Source organism: Lipophrys pholis, assembly GCF_963383615.2.
Source record: "Lipophrys pholis genome assembly, chromosome: 3".
Lineage (NCBI taxonomy): Eukaryota > Metazoa > Chordata > Actinopteri > Blenniiformes > Blenniidae > Lipophrys > Lipophrys pholis.
In genome coordinates, this window is record NC_137627.1 from 29,694,079 (window position 1) to 29,722,045 (window position 27,967).

The 27,967-nt window shown below is 38.9% G+C and overlaps 4 protein-coding genes across 5 annotated transcripts; 3 read left to right on the forward strand and 1 right to left on the reverse strand.

Annotated features, from left to right (window-relative positions):
- The first annotated feature begins 1,114 nt into the window (after positions 1-1,114).
- On the forward strand, positions 1,115-3,386 carry guca1c (guanylate cyclase activator 1C). The gene is made up of 4 exons (XM_080460217.1): positions 1,115-1,408; positions 1,804-1,953; positions 2,407-2,494; positions 2,594-3,386. Exons 1-4 carry the CDS (start codon positions 1,214-1,216, stop codon positions 2,728-2,730), a joined length of 570 nt encoding a protein of 189 aa, XP_080316343.1. The 5' UTR covers positions 1,115-1,213; the 3' UTR covers positions 2,731-3,386.
- Positions 3,387-5,142: 1,756 nt separating this feature from the next.
- Positions 5,143-5,707, forward strand: thrsp (thyroid hormone responsive). Its single transcript, XM_080460218.1, has one exon. It carries the CDS (start codon positions 5,188-5,190, stop codon positions 5,605-5,607), a length of 420 nt encoding a protein of 139 aa, XP_080316344.1. The 5' UTR covers positions 5,143-5,187; the 3' UTR covers positions 5,608-5,707.
- A 76-nt stretch (positions 5,708-5,783) lies between these two features.
- ndufc2 (NADH:ubiquinone oxidoreductase subunit C2) lies at positions 5,784-19,270 on the reverse strand. The gene is made up of 3 exons (XM_080459178.1): positions 19,036-19,270; positions 8,110-8,253; positions 5,784-5,963 (listed from the first exon to the last, which is right to left on the reverse strand). The coding sequence occupies exons 1-3, from the start codon at positions 19,172-19,174 to the stop codon at positions 5,914-5,916; spliced, it is 333 nt and encodes a 110-aa protein (XP_080315304.1). The 5' UTR covers positions 19,175-19,270; the 3' UTR covers positions 5,784-5,913.
- Positions 19,271-20,094: 824 nt separating this feature from the next.
- rab30 (RAB30, member RAS oncogene family) lies at positions 20,095-27,442 on the forward strand. Of its 2 annotated transcripts, XM_080459850.1 has the most exons (6): positions 20,095-20,215; positions 20,646-20,695; positions 24,064-24,162; positions 24,250-24,333; positions 24,435-24,618; positions 25,544-27,442. In XM_080459850.1, the coding sequence occupies exons 3-6, from the start codon at positions 24,070-24,072 to the stop codon at positions 25,792-25,794; spliced, it is 612 nt and encodes a 203-aa protein (XP_080315976.1). In that variant the 5' UTR covers positions 20,095-20,215; positions 20,646-20,695; positions 24,064-24,069; the 3' UTR covers positions 25,795-27,442. The 2 variants fall into 2 exon arrangements, with proteins under 2 accessions (XP_080315976.1, XP_080315975.1); XM_080459849.1 differs by lacking the exon at positions 20,646-20,695 and having other exon boundaries at positions 25,544-27,267.
- Positions 27,443-27,967: the final 525 nt, after the last annotated feature.

Sequence of the window (27,967 nt, forward strand, 5' to 3'; positions counted from 1 at the left end):
CATTCGATGATTTCATAAGGAGTGACGATATAAAAGAGCTTCTAAAAGAGGAAAACCAAGAAAATGGCACTTAAAGTCCAAAACAACGCTAAATACTAGAACAAAGCTGAAGGCATGTTTGCTATTAATATTATTTCTATTGTTAAACTTCTTTGGTGTTATTATTATTATTATTATTATTCTGTAAATGTATTTATTTCTCATCACTTTCTTTATTTAGCATTTTTACATTATACTCAAGACAATGACATACACAATATTTGTAGTATGTTCTATCCATCGGAAGACAGACTAAGAGAGAGAAGTAGTTTTTTTTGGGGGGGGGGGGTTGTGTGGGAGAGGGGCAGGATGGGGTGAGTTGTTTGTTTATTTGTTTAAGAAAAAAAATGTACAAGTGATTTTATCTGTATGAATGCTGAAAACAATAAAAAAACATTGTGAAAAAAAACAACTTCACATCTATGGCATTTTGCTTTGTGATAAAACTGCACACTTTAGAGTTCCCTTCCTTTTATTGAGGCCAGCCTGAGACACACCTGCAATGATCTAATCATCGTCTTGATAAGCCACAGCTGTGAGGTTTATATATTATCTCGGCAAAGGAGTCAATGACACAGATTTTGACATATTTTTTATGAATAACATCTGAGAGAAACAGGTTTTTTTGTGGACACAGAAAAAGTCTTGGAATTTTGAGCTCAGCTCATGAAAAATGTGAGCAAAAACAGAAGTGTTGTGTTTATAGTTTTGTTAAGTGTATATGTTTAAATGTCGTGTTTGTTAAATGAAATCTTGTCAGCTTGGTTGGTATCAAATGGAAGAACGGCTGGAGAGAAAGATGGATGGATAGATAGATAGATAGATAATTTGGTGGGGAAACTGGAGATGGTGCTCTTTGTCTTTAGGCATGTTGTGGTTTTTTTTCTATAAAGTCCAATTGTCTTCAAGCTTCTGTTGCTCCACACCAGAGTCTAATCACACTGGAAGTTGGCATTCGACTCCACTCCCGTCATACATTATGCAATGCCATGAGGTTCTTGGAAGACTTCTGCTGTTATCCCATTAAAGGGTTATCTCTCCTTTTGGCCTCTCCAAGACTTAAAGATTAAGTGGTGGTTGCTTGAGGTTTCAGCTGAACTCCAGAGCTGCAGTTGCTTCTCCATCCTCTCCGGTCCAGGTTTGATCAGTGGCTCTCTGCGGGATTTTTGGAATAATGGGCGCCCACGGCTCCAACATGGACGACATACTGGAGGAGGACATGCACCACTGGTACACGAAATTCATGAAGGAGTCTCCTTCAGGGCTCATCACGCTCTTCGAGCTGAAGACGATGCTGGAGATGAACGGGATGACAGAGGAGGCCAGTAGTTATGTGGACCAGGTCTTCTTCACCTTTGACATGGACGGGGTAAGAAGATGCCTGCAGGACTTGTCTTTCAGGGGGGGAAAGACGATACACTGGACGAGATAGATTCTGTCATTTTCTGCAGAAACACATCAGTAATACCAAACACTAACGAAGTTGAATATGTGATATAAAGTTAAAGGCTTTAAATGTGTTGTATTTTAAAAGATACAGTATTTTAAAGAGGAATTAACTTATTTTTAAAAGCTGTTAGTTCGACAAAATATAATTAATTAGAAATCTGAATTGACAGCATCTTTTTTTTTTTTTGCAGCACTAGATTACCCAAATTAATTAATACAACCAAACACGACTTATTTTAATTCTAAACATATTTTAATAGAGCAATGTGAGAAAAGAGATGTACAGTAATTTTCCTTTCTTTGTTGTGTTCACAGGATGGCTATTTAGACTTTGTGGAGTACATTGCAGCCATAAGTTTATTGCTGAAAGGAGAAATAAATCAGAAACTAAAGTGGTACTTCAAGCTCTTCGATCAAGACGGCAATGGAAAAATTGACAAGGAGGAACTGGAGACCATATTTAAGGTGCGGTATATTTTCTTTGTATATGAGGTAATCCTTAGTTCTCTGAAAGATTTGCTCTGAAGGAGCGGAAATGTATTGAACTGGTTGTGAACTGGGGATGACCAACTAATCCATGGCCCACTTAAATAACACCTACTCTGAAGGTGATCTTCTCTGTGACCTAATTCACCAACTGACAAAGTCATACCATAATCACTCTATCTGGCACCTTTTGTCGTATATGGTAAAACATCCAGACACTCTCGGTCTCACGTCTCAGCTTTCATGGACGACATTCACATTTCTATAGCACAGCTCAATCCGATGAAAGGCGGATTCAAAACCAATAATCCATTACATGTCCTTTTTAGTTCTTCCAATTCAGCCGGCGAATTTAAGAAGGGCACGGCATTACTTTAAACTGATAATCCGCTGCAAGTCCCCTTAAGTAACCTCTGTAAACTCTTCTCTCAGGCCATTCAAGACATCACAAGAATTTATGAAATCCCTCCAGAAGAGATAGTGACTCTCATATATGAAAAAATCGATGTCAACGGAGAAGGTAAGAAACAAATGATTTAGTATGTCATCGCGACTTCGGATGTCTTTCTCGTTTCCAGAGAGTTCAGGATGTGTTTTAATACTTGTGCCATCTCCTCAGGGGAGCTGACGCTGGAGGAGTTCATCAGTGGAGCGAAGGAGCATCCTGACATCATGGAAATGCTCACCAAGATGATGGATCTTACCCACGTGCTAGAAATTATCATCAAAGGCCAACCACAGAACCGGATAAAGTGAGGATGGTGGATCGTGTGGAGAGCAGAGATTACACCGAGCTAAGACTGAATGTGCTCGACAGAGAGCCAAGTTCCCATCTCAGACTGCACAGACTGAAGTGAACAGACTGACGGAGCAGTTTAATGTGGATATCCGCAGAGGGAAGTGGAAAAATCAGCCCTTTACTCTGCTCTTCTGCACATGCTCTGACATTTCTGGGTTTTGTTCAGTTGTGTTGAAGTGGGAAACGCTTTAACAGGAAGTGGGCGAGTCCAGGTGAAGGGAGCCACATCTGAGTTCAGGTCCCTGGAATGGGTTTGGACCTTTTCATGTGCAGAAAACGTAACAGAGGAGTCAGAAAAGATCGCTCCGGTCCGAGATGGTACACAAGTATTGGGATCCTGTATCAACTTTTAACTGAACATATGTGGTTTACATTTTCATTTCAAATAGAGCTGCTCAAACCCACCATAGCACCATGTTTACTTAGTTTGCAAACCTCTACTATCATTACAGTAGTAGAAATACTTTTTTTTCTAAATGATCTGTAAAAAGACACACTAAGTGATTACATATGTTGGAACTAAAATGTCATTGTGTACAGATGTAATGTTTCATAATGTCTTGTGCTGTTACGAGTTCAATATTGCCTTAAAATTAATACAATGGTTTTGTTCAAAAATGTTTCCTGTTTTTATATTATTGTTGGCTTTTCTTCAGGTTTACGAAAGCCTTACTGCACAATTTTGAGGCTACAATATGTAGCTATGTAAATATAACCTTGCAATACCAGTTTGTGCCAGAAGATGGTGATGGAATTGTTAATATAAAATGGTTGAAGTTCTTGGACCCCAATCTGGACCACTACAACGACCAATCAACGAGTAGACCAGAAACTGTTGCAGACAAGTTCAAAAGTAATTCAACACAGCCACCAAAAGTGAAAACATGACGTCAATTTGAAACAATCTAACTTTTACAGATCCTGAAGTAGTGCTTAGCATTCTTGACATTGTTCTTTCTGTGCATGCTTGGAGAAAACTCATGCATAAATGAGAACATGCAAACTCTGTACGTTAATGGAAAAACCCAAACATGCACAGAGCGTTTGCATGCATTGCATGTACTCCACTGCTTGATTTCATCCCACAGTCTGAATACATGCATGTGAGGTTCACTGGCGACCTTTAAAGGCCGACATTATGAATGCGAGTGTGTGTTTGCTCTGTGATGGACTGCCGATAATCCAACCAGCACACAACAAAAAATACAGACACAGAGTCACAGACCATTGGGGACCGTTTGAAGACGACTTTCACCAGCTGTGAGATGCTCCTCGAAATGCTGCATCTTTACTCAAATGAATTACATCACACTGGATAAAAATGACACATTAATCTCCTAATCTGAAAGCAACAAAGACACAAGAAGTGAACCAGTCATTTTATTTTATTTAAATATAAGACTCCAAAAACTTCACAGAAACTTTGTAGAGATACTTTACTACTTCTGCTGTCAAGCCTCTTAGCATTCAAACTTTTGGAAAATCTGATTGTTTCTCTTTTTAATGATGCCATACTTGTAAGAAACATGCATTTGTGGGATGAGGAGCAGAGAACATGCAGTAAGCCCATGTACAATTTATTACAGAGAAGCACAAGATGTGCTGTCCAGATCTATAGGGAAAGGTTTTTATGGAGCCATACAAGAGTGTATGATGAAGAAAGACAGTCTGGAGAGCTCATGTGTTCATTTCTGCTGGTCGAAAACAAAACCAAACCTGGATGCAAGCAGAAACAATCTTAAACTTTTAACATCTCGGCTAGATTTTGTAGAAATCTGACCTCCCTGTATTTCAAAAACTCTGAAACCAATTAGTTCAATGATGAAGTATAGTATTTAGATTATCTTGACAAATTAATGCAAATGCACCATTTTTTCAGTTTGAATATTTCTGATTAATGAACAAGAGTATACTAAAACCAGATATGGTAGTTGTTTATCTCAGTTCTGTAGCCAAACAGTTACTTAGTCAGTCTGGAAGTATAATTTTAGATCTTAGTCTAAAATATTTGAACTTCTTATAACCTTCGAATCCAAAGATTATTTAATTTGATCTCAACATGACATTCCCCTCTTAATTTTTAGGGTAAAATAACCAATTTCCAACTACAAAGTCCTCACATGTTGAGGTTATTCAAATAAAAAAGGTTTGCTGGTTAATGATTTGTCAGCAGGTCTTTTCAGTATGCAGACATGAAGAACTAGGGGTGTGTAACTCAAACACTGATAAGGAGTTTGACTCCACATAGCACTCTGAGCTCTTCTGAAAGTATCGGATGATGCAGTTGTGCAACTGCACCAATCGTCCCACCTGGAGGCGTCATATAAACCTCGATGTCTGCCCTCCAGATTTCACTCTGCACACTTCCTCCTTCAGACAAGCACAGCACAGCTGATCACTTTCCACTTGAAAGCATGCAGTCGGTCGACGTCAGATTCAACAAGAGCAGCCTGCTGCTGGCCCTGAGACAATACTCCTCGGCCATCAGAGACATGGAGCAGACCGTCCTGCTGCCCAGCCTGCTGCGGGACGTGCCCTTGGACGAAGCGTGGGACTGTGAAGCGGCGGAGGAGGTCGGCCACGACCTCTACAGCAACTACCTGATGCTCAAGGCCATCAGGAACACGGCGGAGAGTGGCCTGTTGCACATGGAAGAGCACAAAACCAAGAGCCACACAGCACTCAACAAGCAGCTGGAGCTGCTGCTGGGTTCAGATCCTGAAAGCCGGTTCCACTTCCACCTGAGGGGCCTGTTCGCAGTCATGAGCGAGCTCACCAAGAAGACTCAGAGCCTCACAGACAAATACATGGACATCGTCGGAGCGTCAAACTGAGAGCATCCAAAAAACCCAACACCCGTGGACAGTGAACAAACTCTCTAATCTCTGACTTGTTTGTATTCGGTGGTTTCATGCTTTTAACATTCTGTTATGTGAGAGGAATAAATGTGCGTTGCCAAAATCAACCAATCGTCTCCTTGTTTTCTAATCCAACGAAGCAGACAGTCAAGTGAAAGAGTGACTTATGCATTTTTTATTTACATATTTCACAGGACACATGACAGAAAAGTTTGGAAAAAGGCTGCTGGAGGCAGACCGATGCCTGCAGGTGTTGTTTTTCATCCCAGCAGGTAGTGGCACTCAGCGCACTGGATAGAAAGGCTCCACGATCTCTGCAAAGGTCTTTTTACCTGGTCAGGTAAAAAAAAAAAAACACACACACACACACACACACACACACACACACACACACACACACACACACACACACACACACACACACACACACACACACACACACACACACACACACACACACACACACACACACACACACACACACACACACACACACACACACACACACACACACACACACACACACACACACACACACACACACACACACACACGGTTACATAAGCACAGGAAATAACATTTCACACACTGCAGCAGTTCAGATGAGTCAAAGAGCCAACAGTGCAGAGTTTATAAACTCAACAACAGTCTATCAAATGTGACTATTGAACAGAACAGAGCGCAGTCACATGAGCTGATAGACAGAAAATCATTTATATTAAGGTGCCACATTTCCATTCATGACCTTCAGAGTACCACATAGGATAAATAGCACTGGATTTTTATTTGGCCCTGAATTTCTGTATTTGTGTGCATCATGTGGTTGTTTTATGGAGCCAGAGTGTAAAAGAGATAGATAATCTGATAATGGGATTTCCTTTTTAAATAAATGTAGGTCACTATATAGGTAAATATTAAAATAGTATACAGTAACATAAAAAAAATTATACAATTCTGACAAAGAAACAAAACACAGATGCATACAAAAAAAGATCTGGACTGTCAAAAAGCAAGAATACTGCATAAAACTGAAGGAAAAAAACACACAAAATAAATACTGAAGAAAATTCAAATACTCTTGAATGATATTTGGGTTAAAGAAAAAGTGTGGGGAATAAAAGATTTATTTAAAAAAAATCTAAAAACGGATTGATATTAATGAGAAATATTCATATTTGAACTTAAAAATAAGTGAAACCGAATAAACCTATATAGATTTTTCAGTTTTCGTTCATCCACTTTCACCACATTGAAACTAATAATTCAGATAAATAAACGGAATCACTAAAAAGTCCTCTCTGTAATCCTTATCAAATAATATCCTATAAAGGAAACCAGGATAACAATTTTCATATTGGACCACTAGTGGATGCTGTTGGCATTTTTTGTAAAAAAACCACACAACCATGGAGGCAGAGAACAATATGCTGTAAACATTAACAGTACATAGACATTCGTATCGACAGACAAGAAGTTGTATTGTTATCACAGTGACTGTCAACTATGGAGTTAGATCCAGGTCAAAAGGTTTGTTCATTTGAAAAAAAAATGTGATTGAAAATTTTTTGGGGGAAACTGAATGTTTAAAGGTTTGAGCTTCAATTTTGAAAAATGAAAAACACTGTATTCAAAATAAAAATAAGTGTATGGAAAGTTTTTTCACTTTTGGTGATCATTTTGGTTCAGCTCTGGAATTCTTTTGATAAAATCCTTTATTTTCATTTTCACTAACCTACGCCAGAACAGGGCCAAAAGTTCGAACCTGACAAAATACGATCTGAAAGTGAAAAAAAGGTTTGAAAGTGAAAAAAAAAAAAAAAAAGAGAGAAACTTGAAAACAGGATTTGAATGTGAAGAAAATAAGATCCGAATCTGAAGACATTAAACCTGCAGCTGAAAAAATAACACCTACATTTAAAAACATATATTCAAGAGTGAAAAATGAAAATAAAGGACTTTATCAAAAGAAACCCAGAGCTGTATCAAAATTATATGTAAGGTGAAAAAACTTTTCATCACTTATTTTTATTTTGAATACAGTGTTTTACATTTTTCAAAATTGAAGATCAAACCTTAAACATTTAGTTTCAAAATATTTTTTTTTTCAAATGAACAAACCTTTTGACCAGGATCTAACTCCATAGTCAACCACCACGTCCCAGGAGAGTCTGGACAGGGAGTCATGACACTCTGGAGGCAAACGTTGTTATTGTCCATCTACTGAGCATGTGCAAAAGAACTATTTATAACGGCCATGGTGCGCACGTGCAGTAGCAGCGTTTCCATTGTCAGATAGGTCAATCGAGCCTCTGTGTTGAAAAACGTCCACCTTGGGAACAGTTTTCAAAAACTTGCGATGTCTGTCCAAGTATCATTGTCAAGTAAAGGGACACCCAAAACGCAACATAAGTTTTGCATTTCCACTTGAAGTCGATTGTAAACGAGCCTTTAATTCATGGCTCCTTCTTACGGTCTTACCCTTTTGTGCAAATTCCTGCGGGTGGAGTCTGACGTACTCGTTCATATCTCGATCAAGTCTGGCATAGGTGTAGTTTTCATATTTCGTAACGTGGTAGCCGACGAACCAGCCGATGGTCGCCAGCAGTACCTGCCGATGAACGCCTGAGAAGAGAGAACAGAAGAATTTCAGTTTTAAGCACAGAAACTGTAGCCCTCTATGATAATGGCAGTTTCTAAAGCTCGAGTAGCAGTGAAAAGGTAAAAGTGACCAAGTCCCAGGAGAATATGGACTGGGAGTCATGACACTCTGGAGGAAGCATTGTTGTTATTACAGTAGTGGTGCGCATCTACAACATTAACGTTTCTGCTGGAAACAAGGACACGGAACCAAAGACTTTATGAAAAGTGTTGTTTTTCGCCCGTTTACATGATGAGGCAGCCCGAGAGACACTTTCTGTTTTTTTAGGTCTGACATAAAAGAAGCGAGTGTGTCTGTAGGAAATTTGTTCCACAGGTGAGGAGCATAGGAACTAAAATCTGCTTCACCTCGTTTCTTCTGACTCTGGGAACATTCAGCAAATCGCTTTCTGAGGACCTCATGGGTCTGGACGTTTTGTATTCTACTAATAAATCTGAGCTGTATTTAGGGCCAAGACCATTCAAAGCTTAATGGACAAGATGTCAGATTATGAAGTTGATCTTTTGACACACAGGCAGATTGCAGCTCAGGTGGAATGTGCTGCTCTCATTTTTGTTGGTGAAAGGTTTGGATGAGCGGCAGATTGCTTTACTGAAACATGGAAACACACCGTTACAATAATCCAGCCTGCTGAATCACAAATCTTTTGATTCTTACAATATATTTTCAGAGGGCAGGAAGCTGATTTTGTTATTGTTGGAATGTGGCTGATGAATTTCAGGTTCAAGTCCATAATTACAGTCAGATTTTGGGCTGAACTTGTTATCTTGAGTGACATGGAGTCAAGATTGAAAGCCATGTTATTCGTGTTGATCTTGTCAAGTCTAAACATGCTGTTTAAGCACTCCTACTAGTCCCAGTCCTTTATAGTGACTTTTTTTGCAGGACTAAAGCTGAGATTTAAGAGCAACAGGTTGCAATGACATGAGATACAGTTTCAATGATCTGTAAGCATTTTAAAGCATGTATTTGTCTGTTGCATACATCTTATACACGTAGGGTTGCCAACCATCCCTTGAAAAACGGAATCGTCCCGTATTCGCAAACAAAAGTACGCGTCCCATATTGAGCTGAAAAGTGACGCACTTTGTCCCGTATTACCGTGAGAATCAAAAATAGTCTTTAAATTGTCAAAGGAATTTATATCAAAACTTACAGTAAACTTATTCCGTCGCCTCTCCTGCTCTGTGACCAATGAGCTGACAGCATACTCACACACAAGTATGACAATACAGAATCCTGCTCATCTCATTGGTTGAGGTACAGTTGCTCACGGACAAGATACCAGAAGTAAACAGACGAGCAGACAACGCAGCATGGTGACAGACTCGGATTTTACACCTTTGACCAGCAACGCTTCTCCGAAAAAACATAAAAAAGGCTGCAGGAATACAGGGAGGAATGAGAAGAAGTCAACATCTGGGAGGAAAAAGTCAGTAATAACCCTTATAAAGCCATTGGACCTTTTGATCCGCCTGCTCTCTGCATGTGGGAAGATTTCCTTCAATGACACGGAGAAGATCATTGAGCAGCTTTGCCTGGTTGGTAGGTAAGAATGAAACAACTGCCAGGGTAGTGATAAACCATGTTTAATATTAGTGATATTTGGAAACAAATTACTGCAATTGATAGATAATATATATAAATAATAAATACAATTGATAGATCATATATACAAATAAATATATAATCATAAACTTACTTTACACTATACACACAAATATGCATTCTTTTATACGATATTTCACAAATTCAAAGAGTTCATATATACGAATTGATAACTGGATAAAAAATAAACTATATATGCAGCCAAAATACTATACAAAATTATAAATACAACCAAGAAGATTATTTTCCTTTTTTCACCATTTTACTTATAACTCAGGTCAACTTCTAATCTCTATTGGTGGAATAAACATCTCTATGGATGAGCTTCATGAGGAGCGTGTGACTGCAAACAGCCTTCTGGAGAACCTCACTGCAGAACCTCACTATACAGTACCTCACTGCAGAACCTCAGGAGAAGTAAACATGGCAGTCCAAGAGAACAGCCGAGAGGTGATGCCAGTTCCTCCCCAACATCCAGACTGTTGTGCCCTTTGCCTTCAGCATCCAGCTGATAATGTGTTTGTGGAGAGGTTTCCTTCTTACATGAGGAAGAGGTGGACTGATGTGCAGAACAAATGTTCTGCTGAATTAATTAGAAGTGAGCTCATTGTCAGCCTTAAATGATGAAATGTCTTGCTCAGAGTTTTACTCTGTACCACTGAAAGACAAACAACTCCTCACTGCAGCAAGAGCTCAACAGAAATACCAATGGAACAATATTCTGCCTTTACATGATGGAGCATTGATCTTTTAGGTTCATGAGTTCAATCCTTTTTTCTTTTTTACTTCAACTGTAGCCTGCTGTCATTCACTTGGAGGAACAAATATCTATGTTCAGAACTTTTCCACAGACTTTTTTTACACTTTTGTTATTGCACTAAATGTGCATTATTACAGGAATGTTCTGATTTCTATTGTTTTCTATTAATTTATACAATTTTAAGTACATTTTTATTTTTTCTGTTGTAATTTCAGTCAGGCAGAGTTTCGTTAAAGAAATATGTATTTAGGCCTGTCGATAATCAATAAATCAATTAATTGAACAATAATTAAAAATGAGCTTGATAAGTTTGCCAGGCTCGATAATTTTTCATTTACCAAAGACGTCACTGTGAGCGGCGCTCATTCTGGTGTTAGTGAACGGCGCTCTCACAGTTTAATGTTGTTTAGAGAGTTGCCAGATTTGTGAACCTTCCAGTGGATAAACCCAGGTAAGGCACACCGTAAACGGGCCTTAACATATAGGGGGAAAACAGCCAATCTGGCAACAGCAGCCATCAGAGTGGCACCGCTGCATACGTCATCAAAAGGTGAAGCATCAAGACAAAAACAAGTAGAAGACAGCAGCACCACCTCAGACTCTGCCTCCACCATTAATACTTCATCTTCGTATGGTTACCGTACTTTCCGGACGACAAGCCGCTACTTTTCTTTTTTACATGCTTTGAACCCTGCGGCGGACAACTCGGCTTTTTAAGGGTTAACAAGCTTCATGCTGCTGATAGTGAGTGATGCGTTCAGGTGCATCATGTAACTCCAAAGCTCGCAGCAACATATTGGAAAAAAAAGTTTATTTATCTTTAAAAGGGTATACTTGCATTATTATACCATTATTAATATATTAGTGGAAAAATAGTATCAAAACGGCAATATTATTGTTTATCGCAATAATTTCTGGGACAATTTATCGTCCAGCAAAATTTGTTATCGTGACAGGCCTATATGTATTTTTATTCTATGAAGCATGACAGGTTTCTATTTAAGAAAAATACAGATTTTAATCTGTTAATTTAGGTATTTTGCAATAATAATAAATTGCTAAATAATTTTTCAATGTATTCATATCACAAATAATATGCATCTAGTAAAATTCAGGTTCAAGTCAGATAGTAAAAAAAATTGTTTCACACACTGAAACAAAATTCAGCACGCCAGGATTGGTGAACGCAATCGTGTCGCCTGGCCCTGCCAGTGAGGTGTCCCTTACTTTATTTTTTTTTAGGGAGTTGGCAACCCTACCCTAAGAATATTAGGGGCATTGGAGGAAAAAAAAAATCTGAGGCAAAACCCCCCCCAAAACTTCATGCACTTCAGAAAAAGTCGAAAATCAAAGTCTAGATTTCTTTTTTCACGAAAGACGTCTATCCATACCTCATCATTTGCCCATGGATGTGAAATCACAGTAAATTACTTAATTCTGACTATATAGGGTTGCCTACTGCTTATGGACATGTGATTTTACACAGGATTTCCTTGATTAATAATAACACATTTTGTAAGCACCCCAGGATCCGTGCCTTTGTGCTTCGTACTCGACGAACTTCCGTGACAGAACAACGCTGCAGGCTGCTCTGTCTCTTATAGTCCTAATACTGATAACCATAGGCGTAGGAACCTGGGGGGGACGTGTCCCTCACAATATTGGCGAGTTGCGCATTTGTCTCCCCCAATAATCATACTGCGAAGGAAAAAAATATTTGACGTTGAAATTTTTAACTCGCATTCTTTTATTTTGACGGTGCAGCACAGCGTCCTGTCAGACCCCCGCCCCCTCCCTCCCTCCCTCCCTCAGTGGAGAACAACGTAAAATGGTCTGTAGAGAATGCTGCAAAGAATCTGGCTTATTTATTATGTCATGTTGTTAGTTTACATTCATATTTAGGAACAAAATCTGTTAAAGTCTTAATCCTGGGACGGTCATTGGTCCTTTATTTAACTTCTTCTTAGTCATCTTATTTCAGTACAACGCCACAGAAGAAAAGGCTGAAAATGCAGCAAGAGAGGTTATTTTTGTTTGTTTTTTAATGTCAGTGTGAGTAATGTTATACTACACAAGGAGAACAACCTAACCACGCCAACATTTATCAACATGCATGATGTTATATTAGATATTATGTCTCATCAGGAGGATGATAGAACTTAGAGCAGTGAAGCAGGTGGAGAGACTGAGGAACTCAATTCAGGTCTTCCCATCCAGGGAAAAGACAAGAGAGGAGGTGGAGCTTCAGGGTGTGAGGTAAAGTTTAAAAAACATATTATTTATTATAATAGATCCAGAAAAAAGAACAAGTGAGGTCTGATGTCAAGTTGATTTGTATTTACAGATACATTTTCACTAATTATTTCAATATTTCATAGTACTATAAAGGTTTGGGTTAGGTTTTGATTAGCTGCAGCAATACCCCACCAGTGTTTGAACATCTCCAAAAAATTTGAATAGCATGGAAAAGTTTATTTATTTCCATAATGCCATTCAAAAAGTTAATAATAATAATGGCTTGGCTGCCATTTTTGCACCAACGGCCACTCCGACCACCACCAACATTCATGCACCATTCATACGAGGCAATGCGGGTAAAGTGCAAGGACACAACGAGAATGACTTTTTGATCGAGAGGGATTCAAACCGCCAACCCTCCGGTTATTGGACGACCGAGTCTACCACTGAGCCACGATCGCCCCGAAGTTAAACTTTCATAGATTACAGATTCAAGGCCCACAATTCAAACAATTTCAAGCATTTATTTGTATATTTTGACACAATTTGGGCTTCTACAACTACAACATAAACAATATTCAGTAAAACCAATCAGAAGAACCCAATTCCACTTCAAACTGTCTTTGACTGGTTGGGCTGAAAATAAGTTTTTAAAAAAGTGCAAATACAAGAATAAAAATAAATAAATAAATCTTAAACATAAATGCTCTTAGGCTACAATGTAACTTCTTTGTGTATTAAATTTCAGTTTCACTTAAAGCAGTATGAGAGGTTTGACCTGAATTGTCACAAAACATTTACATTTCAATGTGAATTATAAAGACTTAATTCCACTTCAAAGTGGTAAAACCTGTTTGACAAAAGTAGTCTGAACACAGTTCTCTCAAAAACTTATTCAGAATATCCCAGTCTCCCTTCAAACTAGCGTAACCTTCTGGGTTATTTTTTCGCCATATCGCTCCTCTGTGGGGACTTATCCTTTTTTTTTTTTTAAGTCTGGAGTTTGCTGCTTCGGTGCGGCTTTTTCTTCAGTTGTTGTAAACTGAGCGTACTCCGCTTCATGTTTACTTTTTAGATGTCTTATCAAATTAGTTGTGTTAAACGAAGCTCTGGTGCTCCACCTCTCGGGACTGTGGCGAAGCAAATAGTACAACTGGCCTCTGGACTGGTTTCGTTGTCAACCTTAAAATACCTCCAGACTGCTGACATTTTATCCACTCAATGGCTTTAGGCTGCCAACAGCGAGGTTGCTATTCGTCAGTTTACGGCAGGTCGCGAACAGGGCTCGCTTTACGGCAGCTAACGTGAAAACGTTTTCTTTTAAGATCGGCGGGGTGATCTCAGATGATGACAAATACAATTGTAGATTTGCAGATTCCCGATCACTCACAAATCACCATAATCGGCCCCGATCCGATATCTACCGATCTGATCAGGACATCCCTACTGTGAAGAAATCAGCCCAAATTTTGCAGGGCATGAATGAATGTTTTAAACTGAGTGTCACACTAATCATCTACTGAACTCAAAGCACCTGTACAGGTTTCCCCAGGTGTCATTAAATTGCTTCAGTTTGGTTCAATTGTCTCAGTTAGGTTCAATATGGGGAAGACTGCAGACTTGACAGCTGGCCAGAAGACCATCACTGATACTCTCCATAGGATGGGTAAGCCACAAAAGTTCATAGCTAAGGAAGCTGGCTGTTCACAGAGTGCTGTGTCCAAGCATATCAATGGAAAGTGTAATGGAAGGGCAAAATGTGGCAAGAGAAGATGCACCACCAAAAGAGATGACCGTGTGCTTCAGTGGATTATCAAACAGAGAAGATTCAAGAATCTGGCAGAGATCCAGAAAGAGTGGAAAGAGTTGGGAGTCACAGCTTCAAAAACCACCACATGCAGACGCATCCGGGAGATGTGCTACAACTGTCGGGCTCTTCGGGTACAGCCACTTCTGAGCCTGAGCCAACGTAGTTAGTGTCTCAAATGCGCCAAGGAGAAGAAGGAATGGACTGTTGGCTCGTGGTGCAATGGATCATCATTGATCCGTGATCCGTTCGTATCAATATCTTGGGTTCGGCACACACATGATTTGCGGATTGATTTATGAAAAAATTTTAAAATGTGTGCACGTTCAGTCCACACAAGCGAGCGGAAGAACAGAGGAGCTTGAAAGCCCCGCGTCCTTTAAATCTGTATGGGAACATTTTGGCTTCCCTGCCAAATTTAATGATGAAGGAAAGAGGTTAGTGGATAAAACCGAGACGGTGTGTAGGCACTGTGGCACAAGAAAGCCATATGACAGTGGTAACACATCAAGCATGGCCACACATTTGAAGCAACATCACCCCGGTGTTTCACTGACAGGAGTGAAAACAAAGCCTGCTCAACAACCGCTTATTAAAGATTGTGCCAGATCTTTATGAGCAGGAGAAGAAAGAAGTTGTGGATGAACTATCCCGAGCATCCTCTGTTGCGCTCACGACAGACGGGTGGATGTCCAGGGGAACGGAGGGCTATGTGACAATAACCACTCACTTCATCACAGCAGACTGGGAGATTAGAAGTCCGGTGCTGCAGACACACACCCTCTACCAGAGTCACACAGGCGCTCGTCTTGCGCAGGTACTGACACAAGCAGTGGAGGGATAGACGATAAAGAAGCCCAGTGTTAATATCCCAGTCACAACTGATAATGCCAAAAATCAAATAAATGCAGTGACTGAGGCAAGACTGGGCCCACAGATAGGGTGCTTTGCACAGGTAGTGAAATTGGCATCACAGAATGGAATCTCAGTCAATAGGATGGACCGCCTCCTTAGGAGGATCAGGAAGGTGGTTTCCTACTTCCACCGAAGCACAACAGCTGCTCATGTGCTTAAGACAAAACAAGAAATGCTAAAGCTGCCTACTCATAAGCTCATACATGATGTCCCAACAAGGTGGAACTCCACTTATGATATGCTGGTGCGTTATCTGGAGCAGCAGGCAGCTATATACTCTGCATTGACCGACAAGACCCTGAAGAAAAATGTCAAAGACATCATCACCCTGTCTGATGATGATGTGAGAGTGGCAGAGGAGGTCTTCCAGGTGCTTAAACCCCTCAAAAATGTTACATCTCTGCTGAGCACTGAAACTTCACCATCTGTGTCAATGATCCTGCCGCTGAAAGCAAGGATTCTACAATCCATGGCTCCAAGTGTGGAAGACAGCACCATCACTCAGAATGTCAAGACTGCCATGAGAGAGGACCTGAAGCCCAGGTACACTTAACCCACTGCTCTACAGGACTACCTTCACAGATCTACTGCCCTGGATCCGAGGTTCGAGTCCCTGTCTCACATAGGCCCTGACCTACGCCAGAGGACATACAGTGACCTCACCACTGAGATTGTGAGCAGTCTGGGCACTGAAAACTGTGATGAGGTTAAGAAAAATAATATTTAAAAATGATCAATTTAAATCTACATACATTTTTTTTATCTTCAGTAATAATGGCTTTAATTGAATGTTATTGCCACATTTTTGATGTCTATGAAACATGACAATAGGTAAATAGGTTTAATTAATCAACAATTTTTTTTCTGCAGGGTCAAGCTGTAGAGCCAACAGGAGCAAACTTCTCCTCATCTCCACTTCTCCTCAGGACACATCTCCTCCACAAAAGAATTCGGCGATGGCAGAGGTTTTTGGAGAGACCTTTGCGAGCAAAGACATGGACAACAAGACTCCTGCTGACATCATCAAAGAGGAGGAGGCATCCTACCTGGCAGCAAGCGGCATTACAGTTGATGGTGATCCACTGATATGGTGGAAAAGCAATGAGTGTAAATACCCTCATATTGCCAAGATGGCAAGATGCTATTTAGCTGTGCCAGGCTCTTCAGTTCCTTCCGAGAGTGTTCTCAACAGCAGGGGACATAGTGTCTGCAAAGAGGTCCACACCCTCCCCAGACAATGTAGACATCCTTGTATTTTTGAAAAAGATTTTGAAATTATAAGCTCAAGTATGCTTTGCTTTCTTTCTTCTTTGATGATGTGAACATAGGCTTTATGTCACTCTCTATGTTTCAAGATGATGTGCCTTCTTATGTTGCACTTTAAGTTGTTTTTTATTAATGGTCATTGGTCCATGTTTAAAGGAAGGAGATGTGCCTTTTTATGTTGCACTTTAAGTTGTTTTTCATTAATTATGTTAAAAGATATTATTCCTTGTGCACTTTAAGTTGATTTTATATATTCAAATTTAATAATTATGTGTAATAAGTGTTAATAAATGAAAAGACAAAACTTATGTTTATTTGTCTTGTCTTTTTTTTTTTTTTGCTGATCCGAATAATGATCCGATCCGTGACTCTGATCCGAGGAACGATTGAACAGTGAGTTTTTTGACCAGTTGCACCCTTACTGTTGGCCAGTGGTCCAAGGTCCTTTTTTCCGATGAAAGTAAAGTGTGCCTTTCATTTGGGAATCAAGGTCCAGGGGTTTGGAGGAAGACGGGTGAGGAACAGAACCCAAGCTGCTTGAGGTCAAGTGTGAAATATCCACAGTCAGTCATGATTTGGGGTGCAATTTCCGGTGCAGGTGTTGTTAAACTCTGCTTTCTTAAATTCAAAGTCACCGCAACCGTCTACTAGAATGTTTTAGAGGACTTCATGATTCCTTCTGCTGAGAATCTGTATGGAGATGCAGATTTTATCTTCCAGTGGGACCTGGCAACTGCCCATGCCATCACAGTGCTTGACTGGCCAGCCAACTCGCCAGAGCTAAACCCCATTGAGATTCTATGGGGTATTATGAAGAGGAAAATTAGGGCCACCAGACCCAAAAACAGAGAAGAGCTGACAGCAAGCGTCAAGGAAATCTGGGCTTCCATAACTCCCGGGCAATGCCACAGGCTGATTGCCTCAATGCCACGGCACATCGAGGCAGTGATTAAGGCAAAGGGATTCTCAACCAAGTATTGAAGATTGACATATCGTTTTGAAAGTACCATATTTTGATTGATTTGATCCTAATTTCTTTCCATTTTTTCGTGCAAAAACTGAGAAGTAAATGGTGGTTATCTTCACAGAATTCAATAAACAGAAAATCAATATTCAAGGGGAATTGGCATGAGAAGGGTATATATTTGTGAATAATTTGCTTGATGAGAGAGGACATTTCATTGATTTCCAAACCTTTATCAATAAATATAAATTAAATTGTTCCTTGTCAGAATTTACCAAAATATGTAAAGCAATTCCATCACCACTGATTCATTTGATTCAAAACACCTTCCAATATTCAAACGTTTTTACAACATTAATAGAACTATCTATTGAAGGAAGTAATGTAACAGATGTAAAAACAGGTTTATTAGAGAACTGTTGAAAACAAAAATGTATTGCAACTATGAAAGACAAATTTATAGACATTTGACTGACCTAGAAACTCTTTCAAAATTGGAAAAAGCATAAAAGTGTTTTGTTAAATAGCCAGTTCCTCCAAAGGTAAAGAAAACACATTTTAAAATTATTTACAAGATTTATCCAGTTGGTGAACTCTTAAAAAATTGTTTTGGCTTTGAAGTAAATCGCTGTTCATTTTGTAATGAAGCAAATTAATCTTTAGAACATTTATTTTTCTCTTCTCCTCTACCAAAACATGTTGGGCTGATATCAAAGATTATATTTCCCTCAAGATTAATGATGTAACCAATTTTGACCTCTCTGACATATTATACTGTAAAAAGCATCCAGACCCTGCATCATATCAGGTTATTAATATACTTCTCTTGTTGGGAAAATATCATTTACATTGTAAGAAATGGAGGAATAAGAAGCCCTACTTCAACTGTTTTAAAAATGAGTTTATACTCCATTTTTCGTCTCTTAAAAATATGTCAAGTGCTGTTTCCCAAAAAATATACAAAGATATGTCTCTTTCGATTTAATTCCATTGTAAAAAGCCCAGATTAATGTTTGTGATTGTTAACCTGTATTCGTTTGTTCACACACGTTTGACTGCTTCTCCCCCCTTGTAATTCTGTTCTCTTTGGGAATGTAGACTGCATGCTTAGCCACCACTAGAGTTTGTAAATGTTCTTGTTCAATTAAAAAAAAAGAAACGTCTGAAAAAGATGCGAACATGCTAACCTGACTTGAGCGGCGGCCTGTGGTTGATGGCGTTTTGAAGCACTGCTGAGGCCCAGCCCATCGCGGACAGCCACACCGAATTCCTGTTCACGACTCCCGGAGGAGGCAGACCCTTTCCCTCGTCTGGAAAGATCCCCATACCGACACTAAAAGCGGCCAAATGGCGAGTTTGAAGTGACCTCCCGCCGCCTGCTAACAGCTATCACCTCCGGTAGGAAGTCAAGGACGCATGAGCAAACGACTAAATGGTCCGGGCGGAACAAAAGAGAGCTGCATGTCATTCCTACTTTATGTTTTCAACCAGATAAAATGTAATGCTGCCTCCTAGAGACGAAATAAAGTTAAAATATATTTTAAAAAATCAATTTCAGTCAATTTAAGGTATAAATCACTTCTGCGATCGGACACACCCTGGACAGAACAAACACACAGAGACAGACAATCACAGACACTCATATATTCACATCAATAAACTGCACCTGCATATTTTTGGGCTGTGGGAGGAAACTGGAGCACCCGGAGGAAAATGATGATGATGATGACGATGACGACGACGACGACGATAATGATGATGATGATGGTTATATTATTATCATTATTATCATTATTACTACCACTACTACTAGTAGTAGTAGTTATATTTTATTAAAATAGAAGAGAATAGTATAACATTTATTATCATGATGCAATGTACTGTATATTGCAATTGTTTAATGAAAATTAAGGCTATTCTAATAGAATATAATATGACTACGAAGATACTGTAACAATATCACATGGATGGTGTTCACTAATAGACAGACATACAGACAGACAAGACAAACAGGACCAAAGAAACAATAAAATAAAATAAAATAAAATAAAATAAAATAAAATAAAATAAAATAAAATAAAATAAAATAAAATAAAATAAAAGTAAGTGGATGTTGTGGGATAGTTTGAATGTCGACTGATGACATCATCGTCTTCCCCCTTCTCTTCTCTCTCTCTTTCACACACACACACACACACACACACACACACACACACACACACACACACACACACACACACACACACACACACACACACACACACACACACACACCCTGCCCAGCAGCAGCAGCAGCAGCAGCATCTGAAGAGGTGACCTATGCACACGGTGTAGTTTAAGACCGGGCTGTGCCTCCCGGTGTTTGTGGTGAGTGTTAAACTGTCGGCTTCGCTCTGACTCACTCGGATTATTTTCCTCCTCCTTCATTTTAGCGCTGAAGAGTCAAAATGGCCAGAATCTCTGTTCGGTAGCTGCTCGATGCTACAGCTGCTAGCTCCGTTCTGATGGCTCCCAGCTCTTCATCACATTTCAACTAAAACTCGCGGCGTGACGCTCATTTCAGGGATTATTATCCCTATTTATTTATTTTATTCTGCTTCATCGACCAAACTAAAGCGTAAATAATGAAATGCGACACAAGGATGAATGTCATTTTAAATGCATGCCGGGGTTAATTATGGACTCAGGAATGGGATTGACTCAAATCGGATTGTGTTTAAAGATTCTCGTCCTTCGCTTTTCTGGGAGCAACAGTTTGCTACAAAGTGTTTGTTTTTTTTTTTTTGTTTTTTTACAGTCACATAGTTCAGGCCGGCTCTCCATCCTGGTAACGGAGCACAAGTAACGGTACTGCAGCGCTATGTTACTCGCTTTTTTAATGCTGTTCACTTGTTTCTAGACAATGATCAGAGAAACAGATCCAACAGCTGCAGCAATACTTTGTTGCATGCACCAAATTAACGATTACTAATTGTTTTCAAGTGTAACTCCAGCTACCTTTAGAGTATTAGTTACTGTATGGATGCTGTATGACTTTGTCATTTGATTCAGTTTCAGAAAAGGAAAATAACTATTAAAAAGCCTCTTTAATAGTTTGTTGATAACAAATAAGTAAAATATTAATTTTATTGGTTCCAAAAATGCAGATAAAAGGTGTAAAATTATATACTTGAAAATACAATTACCCTAACTACTTGTTACATTAATGTGAGTATTACTATTACTTTTCACACCTGGTTCCCACATACATAGTTTCAGTTCCCCCAAAATTATGACTGATCCTTAAAAACTGCAAAATGTTGAAATTTTGCTTTGTGCAGATGATGAACAATGATGGAACTGGAATATCTGGTGTTAACGCATTACAGTATTTAAAGTCTTAACATTGTCCCATAAAAATCATGTAGCTGTATAAAGTAGATGTAATTATAATGTCATTAAACAGGACTTGGAGCTCAACATCTCATATGACAAATTTGATGTGATTGAAAGATTTCTTCATGTCATAAGTTTATGAACATTTTCTAAGGCTGTATAAAATCATCATTCAAGAGCAGTGCTACTTTTAACAGATTCCATTAATACTTACACAGGTTTCCTGTAATAACGTGAAATATTAATGTATGTCGAGAGACTCAGACAGTTTTTTATTAAGGATTTGTCATGTTAGGAAGCAGATATATTTTTATCATATTTGAGGACTTTTTTAGGAAGTCAGTATTTCAAAGTTTCAAACCCTGTCTGAATAATCTAGAACATTTCCTGTGGGTTACTCTCAAGGTTCCCTTCGAGATCCCATGGGCAAAACGTAGGTGAAACCAGATCTGTCATCCTTACTGAACACGAAGCAACTGCGAGGCCCTGTTTACATGACGTTGGTGCAAGTGACACCGCCTCATTCGTTTCAGAGACACTGAAAATGATGTAGTAACCATGCCAGGCCATGAGATGGTGATGTTGCTAGTTTTTGTAATGAAACCACGCATAAATGTTAACACAATCGAGAGTACCCGACATTCAGATAATGAAGTGGATACTATTCCGGACAAATCTCATTTATAAAACTACCAATATTGACATAAAACTAGAATACCGCTACGGGGGCTGCCATGTTTGTTACATGAGCAGAAGGACTGTTTATCTTGGCGATGGTGCACATGCTCAGTAACAGTGCTCCGTAGCCTTCAGCTGTCTCTGCGGGGGTGAAGCTCAAGCATGAAAGAAAACTTCCTCCTTGGGAGCCTGTATGAAAAACTGACAGTTGCAGGGCCTCCGAGCACCGCTGTCGTGTAAACGGACTCCCCGAACGCAATGAAAGTTTTGCGGTTACACTTGTTCTTGTTGTCGTGTAAACGGGGCGTAAATAAATATATACAAGTAACATACACGACTCCCAGAAGGTGAACATGTGCTCCACAGAGTGCTGATTCCTTTAAAAAAGGACTATAAACACTTCTGTTTAGACTTTTATTGCTGTCTTGTAAGGCAAAAGGCAAGGCAAATTTAATTATAGAGCACCATTCAAGCACAAGTCAAGTCACAGTGCTTTACAAAGAAATATAAGAAATTAAAGAAATACAGAAAAACTTTACAAAGACATAAGAAATACATTAAAGCTTTAAAAGAAAAACAGCATAAAAAGTAGAATAAATAAGGTAAGCTATTTATTAAGATAAATTTAATAAAGTAAGTAAAATCTATTGTTTATTCAAAAGCCTGTGCAAATAAGAATGTTTTAAGTCCTGATTTAAAAGAAGTGAGTGTGTCAGCAGTCTTCAGGTGTTCAGGAAGTTTGTTCCACAGGTGAGTAGATTAGGAACTAAAAGCTGCTTCACCTTGTTTGTTTCTGACTCTAGGAACACTGAGTAAACCTCTTCTTGAGGACCTCAGAGGTCTGGAGGTTTTATATTCTACAAGTAAATCTGAGATGTATTGTAAGTGTTTTATATTTGCTTCTGTTGATTTTTATTGCTGATAAAGTGTTTTATATTGTTGCTTTCGCTCATATTGTTGTTAGGACTTTGAGATTTACTAATGTAAAGTGCAATACAAATAAAATGCATTATTATTATTATTATTATCATCATAATCATCATCTGCATCAGCATCATTATTATTATTATTATTATTATTATTATTATTATTATTATTATTATTATTATTATTATTATTATTATTATTAACACTAAAGGCACTAATGATGGAAGCTTCAAGGTAGTTTTCAAAGGAAACCGCAAAACTTTTGTTGTGTTTTTTGGGTATATGTTTACACGACAACAGTGCTTGGAGCCACTGAAAACAGAAGTTTTTAAAAACGCTCCATCTCTGTTGTCGTTAGAATCAGGAAAGCACAACTATCTGGAAATGCTTGGGCTCCATCTGTCAGTGCAGTAAATGGTTCTTCTGCATATGTGCGAATAGATGGACAATGATAACAATGATAGTTGACATTCACCCGGAATAACAATCCAACTTCATTGCGGGTTTGGGACTTCATTGCAAAATCAACCAACAGCACCATGTTGTGGCCTCACATGCTAACTACACCGTTTTCAATGTTTCTGCCATTTCCATGGAAATTAACATAGTTTTCAAAATGTTGCTGTGTAAACATGAATCTTTTCTGAATGTAAAATGCAAAAACGATGCGTTTTCACTTGAAACGTTGTCATATAAACAAAGGCTTACTAGTTGTTACTACAGTTGCTAAATAAACCGTCTGAAAATTGCTCTCAAACAGTAGTTGTATACACACACACACACACACACACACACACACACACACACACACACACACACACACACACACACACACACACACACACACACACACACACACACACACACACACACACACACACACACACACACACACAATTTGACCAAGTTGAAAATAAACTGTAACCCCACATTGAAAAGTACAAATGTGAAAAGGTGTATTGCCAGTGTGCGCCTTGAGAGATTCTTCGTGAAAAAATGAAACCAGGACACGTCTCCCTCCAAACTCTTTGCAGCATGTGTGAGGTCAAACATCATCTGTGTTTCTTAATATGCTGCCATGTGCAGCACTTTCACCAGCATCCTCGCTTTACTCACAGTGGGATTTCAGAGGTGTGCCAGCAAATGTCAAACAAATGCAGGGCTTTCAGCCGGACGCCGTGTTTCAGATCAGCTTCTTCACTCATAACTTGTTGGTTTGTTTCTACTTCTCACAGTGGAGTATGAGCATGGAAGATTATGACTACCTGTTCAAGATAGTTCTCATAGGAAATGCTGGAGTTGGGAAAACATGTCTCGTCCGGCGCTTCACTCAGGTTGGTATTTGTCTGTGTATATGTGTGTGTAATCACTGATGTATAAGATATTACAGTATTACACTACATGTTTTATTCTAATTTTAGGGTCTTTTCCCACCTGGACAAGGGGCTACTATTGGAGTAGATTTCATGATTAAAACTGTGGAAATTAAAGGGGAGAAGGTCAAGGTACTGGGAAATTGAATAACATGATATTTTAAGGGAGAACTGTTTTGGTTGAAATCTATTGAGTTAGTTTTTTTGTTTTTTTGTACATGTGTTTTTTTTAGCTGCAAATATGGGACACAGCCGGACAGGAGAGATTTCGCTCCATTACTCAGAGTTATTACCGTAGTGCCAACGCCCTCATTCTTACGTACGACATTACCTGTGAGGACTCCTTCAGGTGCCTTCCAGAGTGGCTGAGGGAAATCGAACAGTATGCCAACAACCAAGTGGTGACTATATTAGTCGGTAAGAAATCGTTACCCTTCACATTTCTTTGAATCAATTTTGTGAATTCTTAGAAATTCTCTGTGTGTTCTATCAGTTTTTCTTTTCCTCTGTTTGATACACACCAGATTTGTCTTGTTAAACACAGAATGCTGCTCAGAGAGAATTTAAGGGCCTATTTACACATTTTCAAGTGAAAACCCAAAACTTTTGGGGGTTTTGGGAGTGTTTTCACCACAATGGTGCTTGGAGCCACTGAAGACGCAACTTTTTGAAAATGGCTTCCAAGGTGGAACTTTTTGAATCTGTCACCGTGAAATTGGGGTAAAGTGCAACTTTCTGGAACTGCTCGGGCTCAGTCTGTGTACAGAAATGGAAACTCTGCTACTGCAGAAACATTGAAAACGGTGTAGTTAGCATGTGAGGCCACAACATGGCACTGTTGATTTTGCAATGAAGCCCCAAACCCACGACTGTAGTAAACAGTTCTTCTACAAATGTGCAAGTCGATGGACAATAACAAGAATGGCGGCCTGCAGAGTGTCATGACTCCCAGTGCATATTCTCCAGGGACTTGGTAGTTTTATAGTTGACAGTCACCCGTAATACCAATCCTACTTGGTCGTCTGTCCACTAGAATGTCCGTGTACTCGCAAGTGTTCATGTTTATTGCATTTTTTTCTCTGCACACATGTGCAGAGAAAAAAATGCTATAAACGGTTATAAATGGTTTCATCACAAAAACAATCAACAGCACCCACTAGTGGCCCAACATGAAAACTACATAGTTTTCAGTGTTTCTGCCGTTACCATATAAACAAAGATCGTTTTACAGAACCATTCTGAAACAAAAACCCCAAAAACGATGCATTTTCACTCGAAATGTTGTGTAAACTGTCGTCTTCACTCAAATGTGTTTGCTGATGCCTGTTTTTATGTTCTGCAGGTAATAAGATAGACCTGGCAGAGAAGAGGGAGGTCCTCAGGCAGAGGGCCAAAGACTTCGCCGACGCCCAGAGCATGCTGTATCTGGAGACGTCGGCCAAAGAGTCTGACAATGTGGAGAAACTTTTCCTTGACCTGGCCTGCGAACTGATTCGAGAGGCCAAGCAGAACAAGCTGGATAACAATGACACTGCCCCGATGCCTGGCGAGGGTAAAACCATCAGTTACTTGAGCTGCTGCAGCCTCAATTAGAGAGAGTTTAGCCTTCCGGCTGTGGTCACTCAGTAGCCATTGACTGTTGAGGGTAGATGGCTAAGCCCCAATGCCTCCGTCCCACTAAGATGGCAGAACGGCACCTCTTTCTAGTCCCATGCCTTTATTTCAAGCTGTATATGGGAGTTAGTCCACTTTATTCTGGCCTTACAGGACTAAGCATTTCAAAATGCTGCCATTATGGAGAGCATTACTCTCAGTGTAACAGGATGCAGAGAGTCTCCAGGAATCTGAGTAGGCCTCAGTTGTATCTGCATCACAATGAAACAGCAAGATTTTTAAGTTTGGGTTTTAGCATCCATTTTTTCATCGAACATAAGTATTCACCAGCAGAATTACGGGAGTGGAAAAAAAAGAAGCTCTGCCAGGTATTCTATTACAGATTCCACACAGGCCATGATCATTAGAGGTTACTGGTGAGCAGTAACATCATGTTTACATTTAGTGGAGATCAAATTGCAAAAAAAGAGAGAGAGAGAGAGAGAGAGAGAGAGAGAGAGAGAGAGAGAGAGAGAGAGAGAGAGAGAGAGAGAGAGACAGCTTTGACAAACCTACACTTCAAATCTGATGCACAATCATGTATTTTCCACTCCAGTTTATTCTGCTTTGAGAACCGCATATTCATTTTCCTCGCTCCATTCTGAATCATTTGCACCTGTCATTACATACTGTGAAATATTTGTTCCCAATAGTTATTTTTTTTACATGCTGCTAAAATGTTTTATGTTGAGTAACATGAACTGAGACATATAAATGCTACAGTATTCTGAGAAGCCGTCATTTTTGTTTGTGTCCTTGCGGTGCTTGTGGTTGCTCTTTTTTTGTTTTTAGTTTGAAGCTGTTGAAAAGGCTTACATCAGCAGAAATTACAAACAGCTTAATTAACCAAACTTTTTGACTCTCAGCAGCTTCTTTCTGTCATCCATAGACATAAATATTTTTGCCTCTGTTGTTTCATGAAATTGTTTGATTGACTTTGTTCATGTAGTTTCGTATGACTTGTTGTATTTCATATGCTTTTATTGTGAGATTTTCTCCAATTGTTCAGCATGTTTAGCCATGATTTTTAGTGTCTAACTTAATCTTTTCAGATATTTGCCATAACTGTAATGTACTGTATTGCACAATGCCATTTACTGCACACTTACTTTTGTTGTAACATTTTGTCTTTTGTTGCACAGACTTAGTACTCTAGTACATCTCGGCACTTAGCTTTTTTGGTAATATCAGTAATCTCTTTGTAAAACCGGTGAGCCTTTAGGTTTTTTTGCCTTTTATCTTAGATTTAACAGCAGCTACTCATGGCTAATCCCTTCCTTTTGCTTCTTTTGCATCTTCCTGTCAACACAATATGGGAGAATATAAGGAAACTATGGGATGTTGTGCTTTTTTTCCTTTATGTGTACAAAATATTCCTTAAATACTCTGTATAACATTAAATAATTACACTACATTTCTGTACATTTGTTTTGTCTTATCTCGAGGTAACTATAGAGTTAACTACATAGAAGATACTGTATATGTGACCACAATTCTTTTTTCACACTAGATCACTAGAACAAGGTTACACAAAGGAAAGACAGATAACAGCATTACCATCATGTAAAAGTCAATAAACTAGCTATTTAATATTATTGAATGAGGTTTCTTTTATGACACGTCTTGTGGTCAGTTTCTTGTGAAATAATTCAATATAATTAGTTTGCCGGATGCATCATACAAAAAACTGCAAATGTTTGAGGTTTCTGCAACAATTTGATTAAAAGTAAAAGAGAAAAATCTTCAATTATTTAGTTCAGAATGTATTACAACAGACTGATTTCTTCCATTTAGACTTTGATATACAGAAGTATTATTCAGTTGTTATGTCAAATATCAATCAATCAACTTTATTTATATAGCACTTTTTATATCATCAAAATGCAATACAAAGTGCTTAACATGATTTAAAAACAATGCAAAGACAGATACATATTAAAAAACAAATGTACACACACACACACGCACCCATGCCAGGGGCAAGGAAACCCAAGGGACTGCCCCACCAGCAGGGTAGCAACCCCTAAGAGGATATATATATATATATATATATATATATATATATATATATATGTGTGTGTATATAGCCCAGCAGGCTGTTCCACAAACGGGG